The 19,097-nt window shown below is 42.8% G+C and overlaps 1 protein-coding gene across 3 annotated transcripts in view; it reads left to right on the top strand.

Annotated features, from left to right (window-relative positions):
- PCGF5 (polycomb group ring finger 5) overlaps positions 1-19,097 on the top strand; it is a 300,957-nt gene that overhangs the window by 22,279 nt on the left and 259,581 nt on the right. For all 3 annotated transcript variants that reach the window (XR_003942125.1, XM_030203049.1, XM_030203048.1), the window contains exon 2: positions 16,654-16,974. Coding sequence is in view for 2 of the 3 variants with exons in the window: in XM_030203049.1 (XP_030058909.1) it covers positions 16,863-16,974 (112 nt within the window). In the remaining variant the exon portion in view is untranslated. The remainder of the gene's footprint in view (positions 1-16,653; positions 16,975-19,097) is intronic.

Here is a 19,097-nt window from a genome sequence, read left to right as displayed (position 1 = left end):
ATTTGCAAGGCTGCGACGTGGTCATCTGTCCACACATTCACATCACATTACTGCCTCCAGCAGGATACCCGACGCGACAGTCGGTTCGGGCAGTCGGTGCTGCAGAATCTGTTTGGGGTTTAAATCCAACTCCACCCTCCAGGATCCGAATTTATTCTGGTCAGGCTGCACTCTCAGTTAGTTGTTCTTCGTAGGTCAATTTCTGTTATGGCCTCGCCGTTGCGAGGTTCAATTGACCTGGGTTCTTGTTTTGAGTGAGCCTGAGAGCTAGGGATACCCCAGTCGTGAGAACAAGCAGCCTGCTTGTCCTCGGAGAAAGCGAATGATACATACCTGTAGCAGGTGTTCTCCGAGGACAGCAGGCTGATTGTTCTCACCTACCCTCCCTCCTCCCCTTTGGAGTTGCGTTTTTGATCATTTTGCTTGTCATTCAACTGAGCGGGAATGGTCGCGCACGGGCGGGAAGACGGCCGCGCATGCGCGGTGGGCGTGCCCTGCATACGGGACCGCCAGCAAAGTTTTGTTCCGGTTGGTGGGGGCTGCCGTGAACGTCAACCCAGTCGTGAGAACAATCAGCCTGCTGTCCTCGGAGAACACCTGCTACAGGTATGTATCATTCGCTTTTTTTGTGTAATATTTAATATACTGCTTTTCAAAGTTACATCCAGAAGTGGTTTACCATAAGAGAAATTCAGAACAAAGAAAAAGTAAAAAAAAAAAAAATCAAACTCTAACAAGATAAGACACAAATAGGAAAGGTATGAGGCTAGCATAACAATTGAAACCTTGACTATATTTTTTAAAAACTTAGACACACTTGGAAGGGAAAATTAGCAACTAATGCATCATCCTGGAGCTCCAGTTTTTAGATAAACAAAAGTACTGACAAATTGCCTAAATAAGTGGTTCTCGACCCTGGTCCTAGAGGTACCCCCGACAGGTTTTCAGGTGAAGAAACAAGGCGACGGTTGTGGCTAGAAGGATGCTAGGCTGCAAAGAGAGGGGTATAACCAGCAGAAGAAAGGAGGTGTTGATGCCCCTCTACAAGTCATTGGTGAGGCCCCACTTGGAGTATTGTGTTCAGTTTTGGAGGCCGTATCTGGCTAAAGATGTAAAAAGTCTGGAAGCGGTGCAAAGAAAAGCTACGAAAATAGTATGGGATTTGCATTGCAAACCATACGAGGAGAGACTTGCTGACCTGAACATGTATACCTTGGAGGAAAGGAGAAACAGGGGTGACATGATACAGATGTTCAAATATTTGAAAGGTATTAATCCGCGTACAAACCTTTTCTGGAGACGGGAAGGTGGTAGAATTAGAGGACATGAATTGAGGTTGTAGGGGGCAGACTCAGGAGTAATGTCGGGAAGTATTTTTTCACGGAGGAGGTGGTGGATACGTGGAATGCCCTCCTGCGGGAGGTGGTGGAAATGAAAACGGTAATAGAATTCAAACATGCATGGGATAAACACAAATGAATCCTGTTTAGAAGGAATGGATCTATGGAATCTTAGTGGACATTGGGTGGCAACGCTGGTATTTGGAGAATAAAATCGGTGCAGGGTGGACTTCTATGGTCTGTGTCCTGAGAAAGGCAGGGACAAATCAAACTCAGATATACATATAAAGTATTACATACTCCTATCAAACCATAACCTCAACCCATATATATACGCCGATGATGTGACAATATACATCCCATTCAAACAAGACACCAAAGAAATCTCCAATGAAATCAATCAAAGTCTACACATAATGAACACATGGGCAGATGCATTCCGCCTGAAACTAAACGCAGAAAAAACCCAATGCTTGATACTCACCTCCCAATACAACACAACTGAATTCAACGTGTTAAACGCACCAAACCTAAAACTCCCTATCTCAGAAACGCTAAAAATCCTTGGAGTGACTATCGACCGCCACCTAACACTCGAAACCCACGCAAACAACATAACCAAGAAGATGTTCTTCTGCATGTGGAAATTGAAAAGGATAAGACCATTCTTCCCAAGATTCGTCTTCCGTAGCCTAGTGCAATCCCTCGTCCTTAGCCACTTGGATTACTGCAACTCATTATACGCAGGCTGCAAAGAGCAAATACTGAGGAAACTTCAAACAGCCCAGAACACAGCAGCCAGGCTCATCTTCGGAAAACCTAGATACGAAAGGGCAAAACCACTACGAGAGAAACTACATTGGCTTCCACTCAAGGACCGCGTTACTTTTAAAGTCTGCACATTAGTCCATAAGATCATTTACGGCGAAGCCCCAGCGTACATGTCTGATTTAATAGACCTACCACTCAGAAACCCTAAAAGATCATCCCGAACTCACCTCAACCTTCACTACCCAACTTGCAAGGGCCTGAAATACAAGACGCTACACGCGTCAACCTTTTCCTACAAGAGCACGCAGTCTTGGAATACACTACCGCGCAACCTAAGAATGATTAACGAACAAGCCTCCTTCCGTAAACTACTGAAGACTCACCTGTTTGAACAAACTTACGGAAACAGCCAAAACACATAGAGACCACACTTTACTGTTCACCAATACAATGCACATCCACTTCTTATCCCTCATCCCGTTATCCAATCAATCATACATTTATTCACGGAACTATTTACACCATATGTCTTGGTGTCTAACCATGCCCTTTTTTCCCATTGCCTCCTTCCAATGTTTCTATGTTGATGTCCCATTGTTATATTCCCAATGATATTCGAATGTCTCGCACAACCTTGTTCAATGTAATCCATAACCTAGTTGTAACAAATTTATTTCTACTACTCATATCTTATTGTAAGCCACACTGAGCCCGCAAATAGGTGGGAAAATGTGGGATACAAATGCAATAAAATAAATACCATGTAAAATGAGTTTATCTTGTTGGGCAGACTGGATGGACCATTCAGGGCGTTATCTGCCGTCATTTACTATGTTAGGTGTTGATGCCCCTGTATAAGTTGTTGGTGAGGCCAGACTTGGAATATTGTGTTCAGTTTTGGAGTCTGTATGTTGCTAAGGACATAAAAAGACTTGAAGCGGTTCAGAGAAAAACTACAAAAATTTGTATGGGGTTTGCGCAGCAAGATGTATAAAGAGAAGACTTGAAGACCTGAAGATACATACCCTGGAAGAAAGGAGGGACAGGGGTGATATTCGAATATTTGAAAGGTATTCATATACAAACAAACCTTTTTCAGAGACAGGAAGTTGGTAGAAATAGAGGACATGAATTTAGGTTGCAGGGAGGTTGATTTCAACAGTAACCTCAGGAAGTACTTTTTTCTTGGCGAGGATGGTAGATACCTGGAATTCCCTGCATGGGAGGTGCTGGAGATGAAAACAGTAATAGAATTTTTAAATGCATGGGATAAACACAAAGGAATCCTGTACGGAACCAACAAAGTTAGTGGTGATTAGATGGCAATTCCGGCAGTTGGGAAGCAAAGCCAGTGCTGAGCAGACTTCTATGGTCTGTGCTGTGGAAATGGCAAGGACAAATAAAGATCAAGTATTTATATGTAGTATCGCAGTATACCTTATGCTATGAGTCTATCTTGTAGAGCAGACTTGGATGGACTGTATAGGTCTTTATCTTAGTCATCTACTATGTATCACTATCCTCACAGCTATCTGATCAGTCCCCTTAATACAGGAGACCAGCACACTCCCACTATAGAAGACTGCCTTACTATCAGCAGTTCTTCCAACATTTTTACCCATGGAGATGGTTTTTGGGCTATTTCATATCACTCTTGCAGTATCAATCTACTTAACCTTGCATACAGAAAAGGAAGCCTTATGAACTCAAAGAAAGCAGCAGCTACAGCAGTCACTGCCCTCAAGCCTGATTCCATCCTTAACATGTTTCCAGTGGGAGCAGGCTTTTCCACTTCAAATACTTGTGGCCAGTAGTCACAATCAACCATTTAGTCCTCAGTATCATTAGCTAAGCATACAAACGCAACCTCCTGCATAGGTCTCCATGATTCCTTTTCACCAGCTTTCCATTCTAGAACAGAACTAGCACCCTTTGTCTACAACCAAGTGGTTAAAGAGCACCTCCCGCCCCCCCTTTCAATGAAGTGGGTTCTACGCCAGAGTTTTCTAATTCCAAAGAAATCTGGAGTATTCAGTTCTTAAAGAAGGACGAGTTTAAGATTCTCCCTTGTCTCAGTTGAATCCCTACATCCCCATTACTGGCGGTTGCTACAGTTCACGTTTTCTCAACATATTACCAAAACCAAGTCTTTCCATTTGGCCTACCATCAGCACCAAGAGAATTCACCAGTGTCTAGCTATAATAGTTGTTCACCTATGCAAGTCGGGTCAGTTCATATTTCTGTATCGTGATAACTGGCTCATTTCATCCCCCTCCAAGGAATAAGCCAGTCGTGCTGTAGGCTTATAGCAAAGCTCCTATAGTCTTTCAAGTTCAACTAATGAGAAGTTCAATGCCACATCAACACAATCCCTCCTCTTCTTAGCAGCTTGCATAGACAGACAAAAATCCAGACCCTACCTTCTAGAAGACAGTTCCGATGTTTGATGTTTTGTGTGCCTTCCTTTTTGGCCCACATCACATCCCGTATCTCCTGGGAAACACTACATCTTGTGTCTTCCTCTTTTGTTTCTGGTTCTGTTTCTTCTTACAAACATGCACTCGTTTGTCTGCTTTTTAAGAAACCTCCATCTTGATCTCTCCTAGCCCTCTAGCTTTTGCCCCATTTCCAACCTCCCTTTCCTATCCAAAATTCTGGAGATGGTTCACCAGCACGTCATCCAGCATATTGAAACTAGCAATGTCCTTCATCTGTAGCAATCTGGATTCCGCCTTCATCACAGTACAGAAACACTCCTATTAGCCCTTCATGATTCCATTCGCATTGCTCGGTAATTCTTGTCTCCCTCTACCTTTCTTCCGGCTTCGACCTGGTTGATAATTCCTTTCTTCTTCACTGTCTCCTCTCCATTGGTATCACCAGCATTGTTCTCTCCTGGTTTTCCAGTTATCTTGACAATCTTGATAACTGCTTGTATCAGCTCTTGTTTTGTCAGTCTTCTACACCATCCCTTCCCCTCCACACTGGTGTTCCCCAGGGCTCCATCCTCATCCCTCTTCTCAGTCATACAAGATCATGCCTACACACCATTTTGCTATACGGATGACGTCCAAATTATTTGCAAGCTCCTGATGCCTCAGCCCTTACCTGTGTCAGCAGATGCTTATCCCACGACTCTCACTGGCTCAAGTCTGTCTCTTTCTGAACTCCTCAAACTGCGAAGCTATCCTCTTTCCATCTACCCAGGCTGTTTTTTCTTTCCCCTCCTCTCCCATTTTGTGATCCTGTTAGGATCCTTGGTGTCATCTTAAATTTTTTCCTTACCTTCAAACTGCAAATCAGTGCTGTCCATTGTTCTGCCTTCTTTGCCCTTCAGAGTGTCTGCTTGGTCTGCCCTACTACATTCTGTTGTTCTCAACTACTGTAATTCCCTCTAGGCTGGTTTACCCCTCCACTGTCTGAGCGTGTACAACTGGTCCAGTCAGCTGCCATCAGACTTCTACACAATGCTTACAAATTTTACCATGTTACTGTACTCCTCCAAGCAGAACACTGGCTTCCTATTTCATCATGCATTAAATTCAAAATTCTTCTGCTGGTATACAAATCTAGATTCCCATCTGCTCCTACTTACCTCATCAACCTTCTCATTCCTTACACTCCCCTCTGCTGTCTTCGCTTAGCTGATGATAACTTTCTCGTTCTTCCACCGCCCTCTTGTGTGTACACTTGCGAGTCTGCCTTCTGTCACCTAAGTCCGAAACTGTGGAATGACCTACCATTGCACGTCAGAAACCAGACATCTTTCCCAAAGTCCAAGCAGGCCCTCAAAACTCATCTCTTCTCCTCCTCCTTCCCTAACACCATATAGCCTTTTCCCTAACCATTTCCTAGCTTCTTCTCCCCCCTCCCTCCCAATGGTCTTTTTTTTTTTTTTTTTAACTATGTAAACCACTTTATGACTATGCTTAGGCCCCAGAAAGCTATGAAATAAATACAAATCCACATTATTCTTCTTACAATACCATTGGAACCAAAAACTATTACTACTGCAATGGTATCTGAAATACCATTGGAACAAAAAACTATTACTACTAATTATTTTTATAGCGCTACTAGACATACACACTACTGTACACATTATATGCAGGTACTTTCATTGTCCTTAGAGGGCTCCTAATCCTATGTTTTTGTACCTGGGGCAATGGCGGGTTAAGTAACTTGCCCAAGGTCACAAAGAGGGAATCAAACCCAGGTCGCCAGGATCAAAGCCCACTGCTCTAACCATTAAGCTGCTGCTCCACTCGAAAAACAATTCCTATGTAAAACTGTTCCCCTCATGGAGTTTGTCCCCTGCAATGGTGGTGACAGTTTTCCACTCTCACCAAAGGTTCCAATATCCACAATCTCAGCTTACCATTACAACTAATGCCTCTCTACTTCGTTGCGGTACCCATTTGCTTAACCTCCAGCCTTGGGGGCAGTGGCTGCGTCAAGGGCAAATAATTCATATCAACCAGTTAGAGCTCACAGTGATCTTCTGTATTTCACATGCATTCAGCCCCTGGATCAAGAACAAGATAGTGCTCATGGACAATCAAGTGGCAATGTGCTATGAAAACCAAACAAGGGGCATCAGGCTCTGCCAGGAAGCCCAGAACATCTGGCCTTAAAATAATTTTCTACTTCCTAGCGGCCGAAACACAACGTTTGTGTCGAGTCTATATAAGTGATTTATAGTAGTAGTAGTACTCAATAAACCTTTTGAAATCAAGTATACATCTTTCCAGTCTTTGGCACCCGTGGTCCAACTCCCACTTTTCTTGTCTTATCTACTTCCATATAAGCAACTTGCATCCCAAGAGATTTTGCAGATTCACTCAGAGATTAGACCCTCATGAATAATCAGTTGAGACTGCTGTAGTTGTTACCTTCTCCAAGTGTTGGGGAAAGCCCAATCTCAATGTTTGTTGCTTTGGGAAATGCAAAGTTTATCAACTTCTATTTCCTTCACCCTGCAGCTCAGGGAATGATCATGCTGCCTTCATAATATTCTAGATTCAGGGACTTCTTTATGCTTTCCCCTCCCATGTCATTGATATCCTAAGTTCTTCAAAATGTTGTACAAGGTAGGATGCAAGTTATACTCATGGCCCTTCAATGGTTGAGGGTTCCTCTCATACTTTCCCCTGCAGGGGGAATGCCCAGTCCCTCTAGGACAGTGCTTGACAAATCCCAGCCTCCAGGTCACCATAGTGACTAGAAATTTGTCACTGGTGCTTGGGATTTTTGTGCCTTTTTTTTTAAGTTCTTTTTTAAGCTTTTTGATTGCTGCTACAACAGCCTCTTAAAGCAGGAAATTTCCTTTCCATGCACTTCACAGCTCTATGCAAGTTTCAGCCATGTGCTGCAGGTGCTGTCATACTGGTCTCAAGTCTCTGAAAACAAGTGTAAGACTTCCTCCTTCACATAGCTTAACCCCAGAGGAGGAGGTTTCAACCCCTGGTAGCTGCTATAGACAGCAGGGTAAGGGATTGTATCTCAGAGCTAACAAAGAAAGAGGAGAGAGGCTGACTGCCTTGCTGGACTAGGGTTGTTAGCTGACTGGCTTGCTGAGGTAAAGGTTTGGGGTAGGAGTGGAGGGAGGCTGAGTGACTTGCTAGATAGTGAGGGTTAGCTGGGCTAGGGTAGGGGCTGGCCAATTTAAAGGCGTAGGGAGATAGTGGAAGGAGACTGCTGGGGAGGAATGTGCTAAAAGAGAGAAACTGGGTGATAGGGTAGGGGGAGAGTGATCAAGGCAATGACATGTTGAGGGGTGGGGGAAGCAGACTGGATGGAAAGGGAGACTATCATCTGTATAAAATGTTTGTACGTTTGGGTAGCTTGCCAGGTGCCCTTGACCTGGATTGGCCGCTGTCGGGGACAGGATGCTGGGCTCGATGGACCTTTGGTCTTTTCTCAGTATGGCATTACTTATGTACTTATACTTCTGCAAGCGGCCTCCAGGCATGCATTAAAGGCATGATTCACTGTTTCTTTATCTCCTTTTTCCTTGTACAAGGGCTGGGTAGACCTTAAGTGGTCCCCACCTCCTCATTTAAGTAGAGCCAAGCCAGTAGTGATAGGGGTTGAGAGGTCTCTGCTACTGGCTCCTAAACTCAAAGAAATTTGTCAGTCTGCTCTAACATGTTAGCTCTCAGTACTGCTCCAATCTCAGAAGCTTCTCCTTTATGGTATGGTAGCTGAAAGGAATTTAGTTAACCAGCTCTCCTGCAGAAAGCAAAGGATGTCCTTGCTCCCTGAAGATCATCTATCAGGAAGTACTACCAGTTCAAATGGGCTAATTTTCCTCTGGGCACAGCCGAATCTGTTCACCTGTCCTTTACATCAGATCAGATCTTCTATACCTCTCACATTCAGGGGCTGAAAACATCTGTCTGCCTACACTTACCTGCAATAGTGGCCTACCATGTTCCTGTGAAGGAAAAGTTTATCACCAACCCCGTAGTTTCCCAATAAGGGGCCTCCCCTTCAAACTGCCTGTGCAGGCCCTGACATCAGCGTGGGGACCTTAACATTGTCCACACTCAATTCATGCCAGTTTTCTTAGTTCCTATGATGTCAGGAAGAAGAGCTGATGAACTCCAAGTATTAGCTACCCACCCTATTTGCAGTTCTTTCCTAACAGAGTAACTCCTGCTTAGCCATCCAAAATTCCTACCCAAAGTAGTGTCTGCATTCCATCTAAATCTGCCCATAGTGCTTCCTCCCCCCCACCCCTCCCCAGCCCCACACACTTCACCTACTACCAAGACCCTACAAACACTGGACCGTAGAAAGCTACTTTTGGGGGGGACTAAGCACTTATAAAAACTTCTTCTTTGTTTATAAGTGTCAATCCAAACAACTGAAGTCTATGAACCACTAAACCTACTCTACCTGTACATTGGACTGAATCCATTTTTATCAATAGCAAGAGTAAAGGTTCACGGATTTGATATTCCACCTTTTTTGTGGCAAAACCAAAGTGGTTTACATATATTATACGTTTCACTGCCAGCAAAGATTATTATTATTAGCATTTGTATAGCGCTACCAGATGTACGCAGCGCTGAACACCTGACACAAAGAGACAGTCCCTGCTCAAAAGAGCTTACAATCTAAATAATACAGACAGACAAGACAGTTACGGATGAGGGAAGTACTGGGTGAGAAGGAAGGAAGGAACAAGGGAGGGCAAATGAGTAGAGGCTAGGAGCCAAAAGCAGCAATGAAAAGGTGGGTTTTCAGCATGGATTTGAAAACAGGAAGAGATGGAGCTAGACGTATAGGTTCAGGAAGTCGATTCCAGGCATAAGGTGCCGCAAGAGAAAAGGAACGAAGTCTGGAGTTAGCAGTAGGGGAGAAGGGGGACGACAAGAGAGATTTGTCCAGTGAGCGGAGTTCACGGGAAGGAATGTAGGGAGAGATGAGAGCGGAGAGGTAATGGGGGGGCTGCAGAGTGGATGCACTTAAAGGTCAGTAAGAGATGTTTAAACTGTATGCAGAAGCGGACAGGGAGCCAGTGAAGTGACTTGAGGAGTGGGCTAGTGTGGGTATAACGATTCTGGCGGAAAATAAGTCATGCTGCAGAATTTTGGACAGATTGGAGAGGAGAGAGATGGCTGAGCGGAAGACCAGTGAGAAGTAAATTGCAATAGTCCAAACGAGACTTGACAAGAGTGTGAATAAGGGTTTTGGTAGCGTAATCAGAAAGGAAGGGGTGGATTTTGCTAATGTTGTAGGTAAAGAAACGACAGGTTTTGGTGATCTGTTGAATATGTGCAGAGAAGGAGAGAGAGGAATCAGAGATGACTCCAAGGTTACGGAGGAGACAGGGAGGATGTGAGAGCCATTAACAGAGATAGAGAAAGGGGGAAGAGGGGAGGTGGGCTTAGGGGGAAAATGAGAAGTTCAGTTTTGGTCATGTTAAGCTTCAGATGGTGTTGAGACATCCAAGCAGCAATGTCGGACAAGCAGGCTGAAATTTTGTCCTGGATTGAGGTTGATATTTCAGGGGTGGAGATAGCACTCATTGTCTCAGAGATACAGCAGCTTTGGTGACTAGTCTCTGAGCCACCTCTATTTCACCAGGCATTTATATTCTGCTTGGGACCTTGCTTTTGGAAAGGCACTCCTATGCGACTTGTTCACCTACTAGTTGTCTTGATCCACTCAATGCTTCTGTGGGTCATTACTGAAGAAGTGATTTCTACAACCATCAGCTTGGACTGATTTACTGTGCTTGCATTCCTGAAGAAAGCAAATTTGCTTAACTGTAACAAGGGTTCTCCATAGACAGTTGGAAAATGCAGCCATACTCATCCACCCTCCTTCTTTACCAAGTTCATAAATATACACCGCTACAATGTAGGCTGAGAGCAGGCGGGACCTGGCTGAGTGTGGGAAGATCTGGGTATGCTCAAGAAAGTGAAAAGGCTTCTGTTGTGCTGGAGGAGAGCTCTGGCAAGATAGTGCTTGTCTGATGATCGGCAGTTTCTAAGATTGCGGCGATTATGCTCATCTTTGGATGAGTTTAAAATTCAGGCTCAAGACATGATGGCAAGGTTTAGGGAGCGAGGGTATCCAGTAAATGTGCTTAAAAGGGCACGTTATTCACATAGATCCTGGTTATTGGCTCCTAGGATGGCATCAATGGATAGACCTTTAGCATGTGTCCTCCCGTTTTTTTTGTTTTTTTTTTTTGCTTTGAGTGTACTGGTGGTGCTCTTCTGCCTGTGGTGACCTGGATAAACCCACTCCCACTACAACCTTTGTCTAGTTCTGCCTGCTTTATGAACACGTTGCATTAATAACACTGTACTGCGCATACTGTACTGCTTACATCGCACTGCATTTAATGAATGCACTATGTATTTAATGACTGCAGTATGTACTGCTTACTGTTTAAATTGCATTGCTTATAATGTATTGCTTATGATGCACTGCTGATACTGCAACGGTTACACACAAACTATAACCACTGTATTGCTTAAATTGCACCATGTATACTATACTGCCACTGCCTAAGATGTACTGTTATACTGCAATGCTTGAACCATATCGCTAACACTGTACCGCGCATACTGCAGATTATACTACAAAACCGAAATTGGACCAAACTACAAGGACACACACACACGCTTCCAATTGGTGAACAAACTAATAGACACCACACCAGTCACGAACAACAGCAAAGACTTACCAGAAGCCGATAACCTCGCGAAGTACTTCAAAGAGAAAATAGTACAACTGCGACTAAAAATACCTGCCAGCCCTATTGAATACACAGCTGTTCTAGAATGCCAGTATACCCAGCAGATAGGACCTGGACCGAATTTGAGCCACTACCGGAAGATCTCATCTCCCAAACGCTTAAAAGATTTGCCAAATCTCACTGCAAACTAGACATCTGCCCAAACAACCTTATGAAATCAGCCCCCCAACACTTTGTAACAGATCTAACGATACATGTGAATTACATGCTACAAAAGGGACTTTTCCCAAAGGAGAACGGAAATATCTTACTCACCCCCATACCCAAGGATGCAAAGAAAAATACGAGTGACTTAACCAACTATAGACCAGTAGCATCCATTCCCCTAATTACCAAAATAACAGAAGGGATGGTCACCAAACAACTCACAGAATATCTAAACAAGCACTCAATACTACAAGAGTCCCAATCAGGATTTCGTTCCAACCACAGTACCGAAACAGTACTAGTTACGCTCATGAATAAATTCAAACAAACGATTGCAACCGGCAAGAATATATTACTTCTACAATTCGACATGTCAAGCGCCTTCGACATGGTTGATCATGGAATCCTACTACACATACTGAATACTTCGGTATCGGAGGCAATGTTCTTAATTGGTTTAAAGGATTCCTAACTACACGCTCGTACCAAGTGACATCAAATTCGACTACATCAGCCACATGGACACCCGAATGCGGAGTACCACAGGGCTCTCCCCTCTCACCGAACATATTTAACCTAATGATGACACCCTTGGCCAAACTACTATCTAAGCAAAACCTCAACCCATACATTTATGCTGATGATGTAACGATCTACATCCCATTCAAACAAGACCTAAAAGAAATCTCCTCTGAAATCAGCCAAAGTCTACATACCATGCACTCCTGGGCAGATGCCTTTAAGTTAAAACTCGATGCAGAAAAAACCCAATGCCTAGTACTCACCTCCCAACACAACATGAGCAAATTCACCACCATCGATACCCCAAAACTAACTCTACCAATTTCGGAAAACCTGAAAATTCTTGGAGTCACCATCAACCGGCACCTAACACTTGAGAACCACGCGAAAATCACGACCAAAAAGATGTTCCATTCAATGTGGAAGTTAAAAAGAGTAAAACCATCCTTCCCATCTTCCGGAATCTGGTACAATCATTAGTACTGTCACCTGGACTACTGCAACTCACTATACGCTGGCTGCAAAGAGCACATACATAAAAAAACAAACAAAAAAAAAAAAAACTGCAAACAGCCCAGAACACAGCAGCAAGACTCATATTTGGAAAACCAAAATACGAAAGTGCAAAACCCCTACGAGAAAAACTACACTGGTTACCACTCAAAGAACGCATCACGTTCAAAGTATGTACCTTAGTACATAAAATCATCCACGGCGAAGCCCCAGCTTACATGTCTGACCTGATTGACCTACCACCCAGGAATGCCAAAAGATCATCCCGCACATTCCTCAATCTTCACTTCCCAAATTGCAAAGGCCTAAAATATAAACTAATGCACGCATCAACCTTTTCCTACATGAGTACGCAATTCTGGAACGCATTGCCACGTAACCTAAAAGCGACCTATGAACTGACCAACTTCCGAAAACTGCTGAAGACACATCTTTTCGACAAGACATACCACAATGACTAAAACATATGAAAAACCCACATATATCTAGTAAGCATTGTTAACATGCCCCATATCATATCTTCATCATTCTTTCCATTACCCAATATACTTCTGTTACACTAATATTAACTCTCCTATCATTTCCACTTTCTACTATATACTGTAAGCCCCATTGAGCCTGCAAAGAGGTGGGATAATGTGGGATACAAATGCAATAAATAAATAAATAAAATGCAGCCATACTCATCCACCCTCCTTTACCAAGTTCATAAATATACACAGCTACAATGTAGGCTGAGAGCAGGAGGGACCTGGCTGAGTGCGGGAAGATCTGGGCATGCTCAAGAAAGTGAAAAGGCTTCTGTTGTGCTGGAGGAGAGCTCTGGCAAGATAGTGCTTGTCTGATGATAGGCAGTTTCTAAGATTGCGGCGATTATGCTCATCTTTGGATGAGTTTAAAATTCAGGCTCAAGACATGATGGCGAGGTTTAGGGAGCGAGGGTATCCAGTAAATGTTCTTAAAAGGGCACGTTATTCACATAGATCCTGGTTATTGGCTTCTAGGATGGCATCAATGGATAGATCTTTAGCATGTGTCCTCCCGTTTTCTCACCAGGCTCCTAAGATCAGTAGAATCATACACAAATATTGGCACGTGTTGTCAGTGTATCCAGAATTTAAAGAGCACCCCAAGATGGCATACCGCCATAAGGCTAACTTAGGCAAATTATTAAAGAGACCTATCTCCTATAATTATGATGGACAACATTCCCTGTGTGGCAAATGTGTATACTGTAAGTATGCAGTTGTGACAAATTCGGTGATGATTCCGGGGTCCAATAGGTGCTTGTACTTAAAATCTAATACAATGTGTAATAATGAACAGGTTGTATATTGCATTATGTGTCCATGTTTAAAGTACTATATTGGTCATACTAAATGGAAACTTAAAAATAGACTTGCGGAACACATTAGAAGTTTGAAAAATCAGAGGATGGAAGCACCATTGGTTTCCCATTGGATAAGATATAATCATAACATAATGGATTTACGGTGTCTGGCATTGATACAGATACCATTGCCTACTTGGGGGGGGGGGGGGGGTGATGTAAGTGAACGATTGTTGAATCTTGAACAAAGGTATATCTTTCAATGGAATACGGTGGCCCCTAGGGGGTTGAACCTTGAAGTTGAATGGGTCTAAATCAGCTGTTTGGTTGTAGTGGGAGGAGTTTTGAGAGTATTTAAACAGCGGTCATAAGTTCTTCTTTATAACGTTCTGAGGTAATTTCCGTAAGCCAGGCAGGGAATATAGTCCTGATGGTAAGCAGCCACTGATAGTATTATAATTGTCACACACATTTAAATATAAGATTAAGGTAGTATAGTGCCGAGGTTAGAACATATTTGCTTTGTTCATAGGGCGATTTGGTTCGCCTGATGGTCCTGACGAAATGCGGTCTCGCATTGGGAACCAAGTTGATTGAATGAATAGTTGCTGAACGGATTTGTGCGGCACTTCCAGTAGACTTTGCTATGCCTTAACCCTCATGGGTGTTTTATACATTCATATAACTGCATAAAGAAATCAAATGTGTGCTAGTGGGCACGCCAAACACCACTTGTCAAGTTTTGAACATATGTACTGGACATTGATGTAACAAGGACTCTTACAATTATGTGCTTTGAGGCACTAAGCAGAAAAGCCATTTGAAGGCTTGTTTGAACTGTTGAGGGGAAACCTGCAATTGAGCTGAATATGTATTATTCATTGATGTTATAACATGCTGATGGTAAAGGATTGACTACAAGTGTGATGATCAAGCAGTGAATGGATGTGGTTGAGTGATAGGCTAGAAATAAGGAGTTCTGGAGTGACTGTTGTGTGGATAATGAGGAGGGGTATCAAAGTATGTAATGTACTATAATTTGTTTAAATTAGTGAAATACTATGATATAGGTGTAAAAGTGAGTACTTTATAGTTGTCTGATATCTATAGCATACTCTAGTTAAAGGAATTACCCCGGCTGCATATAATTATTATTATTATATTATTATTACATTTGTACCCCGCACTTTCCCACAGAAGCAGGTACAATGCGGCTTACATAGTAAACAGAATTACAATATGGCTTTTGGAAGGCCAACACTGGTGGGGATGGGAATATCTCTTTCAGTAACTCATCTTTCTGGAGTAGTGGCTGTAGATTTTTTATGATTTTTCTCATTTTCTAGCTCTGGGTTGTATGTCACGATAAGGGGGATTGTGTCTGTGGATTTCTTTTCCTTGTACTGTAGCAGATTTTCCCTGGGTATTTTGAGGGAGGAGGCAACATTCTTGGAGACTTATTTTGGCGTTGTAGCCGTTTTGTTTGAAGGATTCAATCAGGATTTTGAGGTGGTATCTTACCAAGCAATCCTATTCCCCCCCCCCCCCCCCGCCATCTACCTTCTTAGAAAATTGTACTGTTACAAAGCCTTGAAAACCTCAAATGTGGATTTGTGTACAAAGCCATGTGTACCACGTTTTAGTACATAGGTGTGTAAATAAGACTGCAGAAGTCAACTCTATAATTTTTTAAAGTTTTGAGAATAAGGTGTGATAGAGGTAACCAAACAGCATTAAACAGAGCCTTAGGATGGATGTTTAAGGACTTGTTTCACTAGTTTTTTTTTTTTTCTCTAACCATGCGAAAATACCTTGTTACATTTAGCTGCAGAATATGTCAAGTACATCAAAATCAGTAATAAGTGCTTTTAACTCCTAAACCTAACCCTTGGACTGTCCCCTATCCCTGATATGGCCTGTCTGTCCAAACCCTTATTCCTTACTTGGCCTGTCTGTCATAATTAGCTTGTAAGCTCTATCGAGCAGGGACTCTGTCTCCATGTTCAAGTGTGAAGCGCTGCGTACGTCCATAGCGCTATAGAAATAAGTAGTAGTAAGTGCCAATTACATCTCAAGCAATACGAGTCCCCAAAGCTTTTGCTCTACTAGTCCACATAATATTTACGGTCAAATAGAGAAACGCTTTCTAAAACGTGTTTTTTTCTTACACTAGGTGCGTCAGACTTTTGCGTTTGTTCCCCCTCCGCCCTCCCCCTTTCACCTGCCCAAGTAACAAGATCTATTTCTCGAAAGGACGCTGCGGCGCTGCCTCCCCCGCAAGAAGCGCGCGACTGTCTGCCGGCCGGGGGGGGGGGGGGGAGGGGGGGAGGTGGGTGAGTGAGTGAGTGACGCGAGCGTGTTGACGTCAGTGGAGTGCGCTGTTGCTGATGGCCGCGAGCCGCCCAGGTTGCAAGTTTGAACGGGTGGTGAGCGGTTTCTGTTTCGCTCCACGGCCGGGAAGTGAGAAGAAAAGTTGTAACGTGTGTAGGGATAGGAATGACATTTGGAGAGCGCGAAAAACCCCGAAAGATAAAAAGAAATTAATTTATAACTCTGTGCTCCAGCACGTAGAAAATCATATTCCCTGGCTTACAAAAAAATGTGGTTTCTTCAGCTCTAAAATTGTTTTCTTAAATCGGTTGATATTTTTGTTTGCTTGAACTTTGAATGCTACGCGATACTGCTTTTGTATAGTGCTGAGTCTTTATTATATTTCTGGAAAACTTGCACTTTTTTTCATATGTGCTTATAGGTATGAGAACACTGGACCAATAAAGGAGCAAATGAGACATGGATTTGGAATTGGTTTTTAATTTTGAGCAATGCCTACTGGATTTGACTGAAATGAATGACGAAATGTTGCAGTGTTGGTCAAGGCGGCAGTGCCTGTGAAGTTACCCTGATTTATCTTTCAAAGGCACCTCCTGCTTAGAGTGTGTGCCAGGAGCCGTTGTCCCTTCAATGGCCACTCAGCGGAAGCACTTTGTGAAAGAGTTCAATCCATACATCACCTGTTACATCTGCAAAGGATACCTAATCAAACCAACTACTGTAACCGAGTGCCTGCACACATGTAAGTGAAACCTTTTCATTGTCATTTCCATACAAATTTTTGCAAAATGAATTAATTGCCGTATTGTATCTACTTAAGATGTAATTAAATATGAAAAGTTTTGGGATCCAGAGTTATGTGAGGTTTTGTGTTGACGAAAGATATAGTTGTAAGCAAATTTGCACATGTAAATCAGAACTTATGTATAAGCATAAGCAGTAATTTTAGAAAAGGTGCTTTTTATTACGCTCGGAGACTTTCAGGAGGTGTGTCCTAGGTGTGAGTTTGTGTAACCTATGGGTTAAAAATACATTTAATTTAATGTCTGGGGTCTGGCTGGGGCTGTTTCTTGGTGCAGCTGGAAGCTGTTGAGTATGGCCATGGGTCAGTCCTGGGATTTGTTGTTTGTGTATGCAGGCGACAAGAAATTGAGTTGGCAGGGTCGGTGTTGTCATATCCATATGAAGATGTACTGGGGTTCTGATAAGGAGTATTAGTTTGGAGTGGGCTTCAGCCTGAATCTGGTGATATTTGTGCAGGAAAGCTCGGTTGAAGGCCGGCCCAGAACAGGAGTAATGGAGTTGAAACTGCCATGGCTGATTAAGGTCAGCTACAGAACAGGAATCAAGGCTATGTATCCCGATCAGGGAGTACCACAAGCCCTGGCACCCAAAAACAGAAATAGTGCACCATTTCCAGTTTTAGGCTTTGCCGTTTGGGCTGGTGACTGCCCCACACACCTTCTCAAAGGTGCTGGTTGTAGTGCAGCTAACCTGCTTTGTTGGAGAATTTGGGTCCATCCATCCTTATCTGTATGATTGGTTGATCCAGGTCAACTTGATGCCGGATTCAGGGGCCACAACTTCTTGGGTCATACTGCTCATGAAACACCTAGGCTGGATGGTGAGTCATGCCAAGAGTCAATTCTCTCACACAGAGGTCCTTCAGTACCTGAGAGTCGTTAGCGTTTATTCATTTCATATATTGCTTGGCTTGCAAGCAAATCGAGGCAGTTTACATATAACAAATCCAAGAGATACACAGGAACACCATTATTAAAGAAGAAAAGACAATCACACAGAGCATATATCTTATACTACAGTGTTCTAAACTTTACACACCACTCACGAAAAGCATAATATTAAATCCATCCTATTAAAACAGTTTCCCCCTAATCTTAAAAGCAGTCTCCTACCACAGGAACAGACCAACCTCAAATCCCAAAAGCAAGTTTAAAAATATATGTTTTCAGCGCTTTACAAAATGAAAGATAAGAGGTGTCGAGCTGGAGATACAGTGGAAGCAGATTCCATAATTCAGGTGCAAGGAAAAAACAAACACGTGCCCTTGTGCACTACCACCAGGCCCTATTAGGGCTAGGGGTAACCAAAGTATGTGTAGGAGTATATGGTATTATGAGTGATGATAGGCTGGGGTGTTGGTATACTGTATTTTATGGATCATAGTAAGAATCATAAGGTTTGAAGTCTTAAATTTAAACTTTGAAATACCAGCATAAATGATTTTACAATGATCATATCCAGAATGTACAAAAGCAAAACAGTACAAAGCAAGTCAAAATTAAGTAGAGATCTAATTGTCCTTAATTTTCGAAGAAAGAAAAAAAAAAAAAAAAAACCTGTCTTGATCACATGTGAAATCTGAGCAGAAAATGACAGCGTAGAATCAATAATAATACGAAGATATCTAACAAATGATCCAGCATGTCATTGTCAGGGTTTAAAACAAGGTGGTGGTGAAATAACCATTATGCCACCAAATTCAAACAATGTTGGAGAGGTCAGAGATCAAGATCCAATACACTGGTATAATACACAATTAAAAAATGATCAGCATAGGAATAGGCACTAATCCCAAATGACTGGATCAGTGAAGCCAGCAGACTGATAAAGAGATTAAAAAGTAACGGTGAAGATATGGAGCCCTGAGGCACAGCGTATGTCAATGACTGGTTGAGTAACCTGAAAGGGTCGCTGTGAAACAAATGAAGTAAACTATTCTTGTAATTCCCAAAGAAGCCAGATGAAGACGTTTGATTGATGAGATCAAAGTCGGCTGAGAGGTCTAATATACATAAGTATTGCCATACTGGGACAGACCGAAGGTCCATCAAGCATAGCATC

The sequence above is a fragment of the Microcaecilia unicolor genome, chromosome 5, assembly GCF_901765095.1.
Source record: "Microcaecilia unicolor chromosome 5, aMicUni1.1, whole genome shotgun sequence".
Classification (NCBI taxonomy): Eukaryota; Metazoa; Chordata; class Amphibia; order Gymnophiona; family Siphonopidae; genus Microcaecilia; species Microcaecilia unicolor.
The sequence above is the reverse complement of the archived record's forward strand: the minus strand, read 5'-3'. Positions and strand labels throughout refer to the sequence as shown.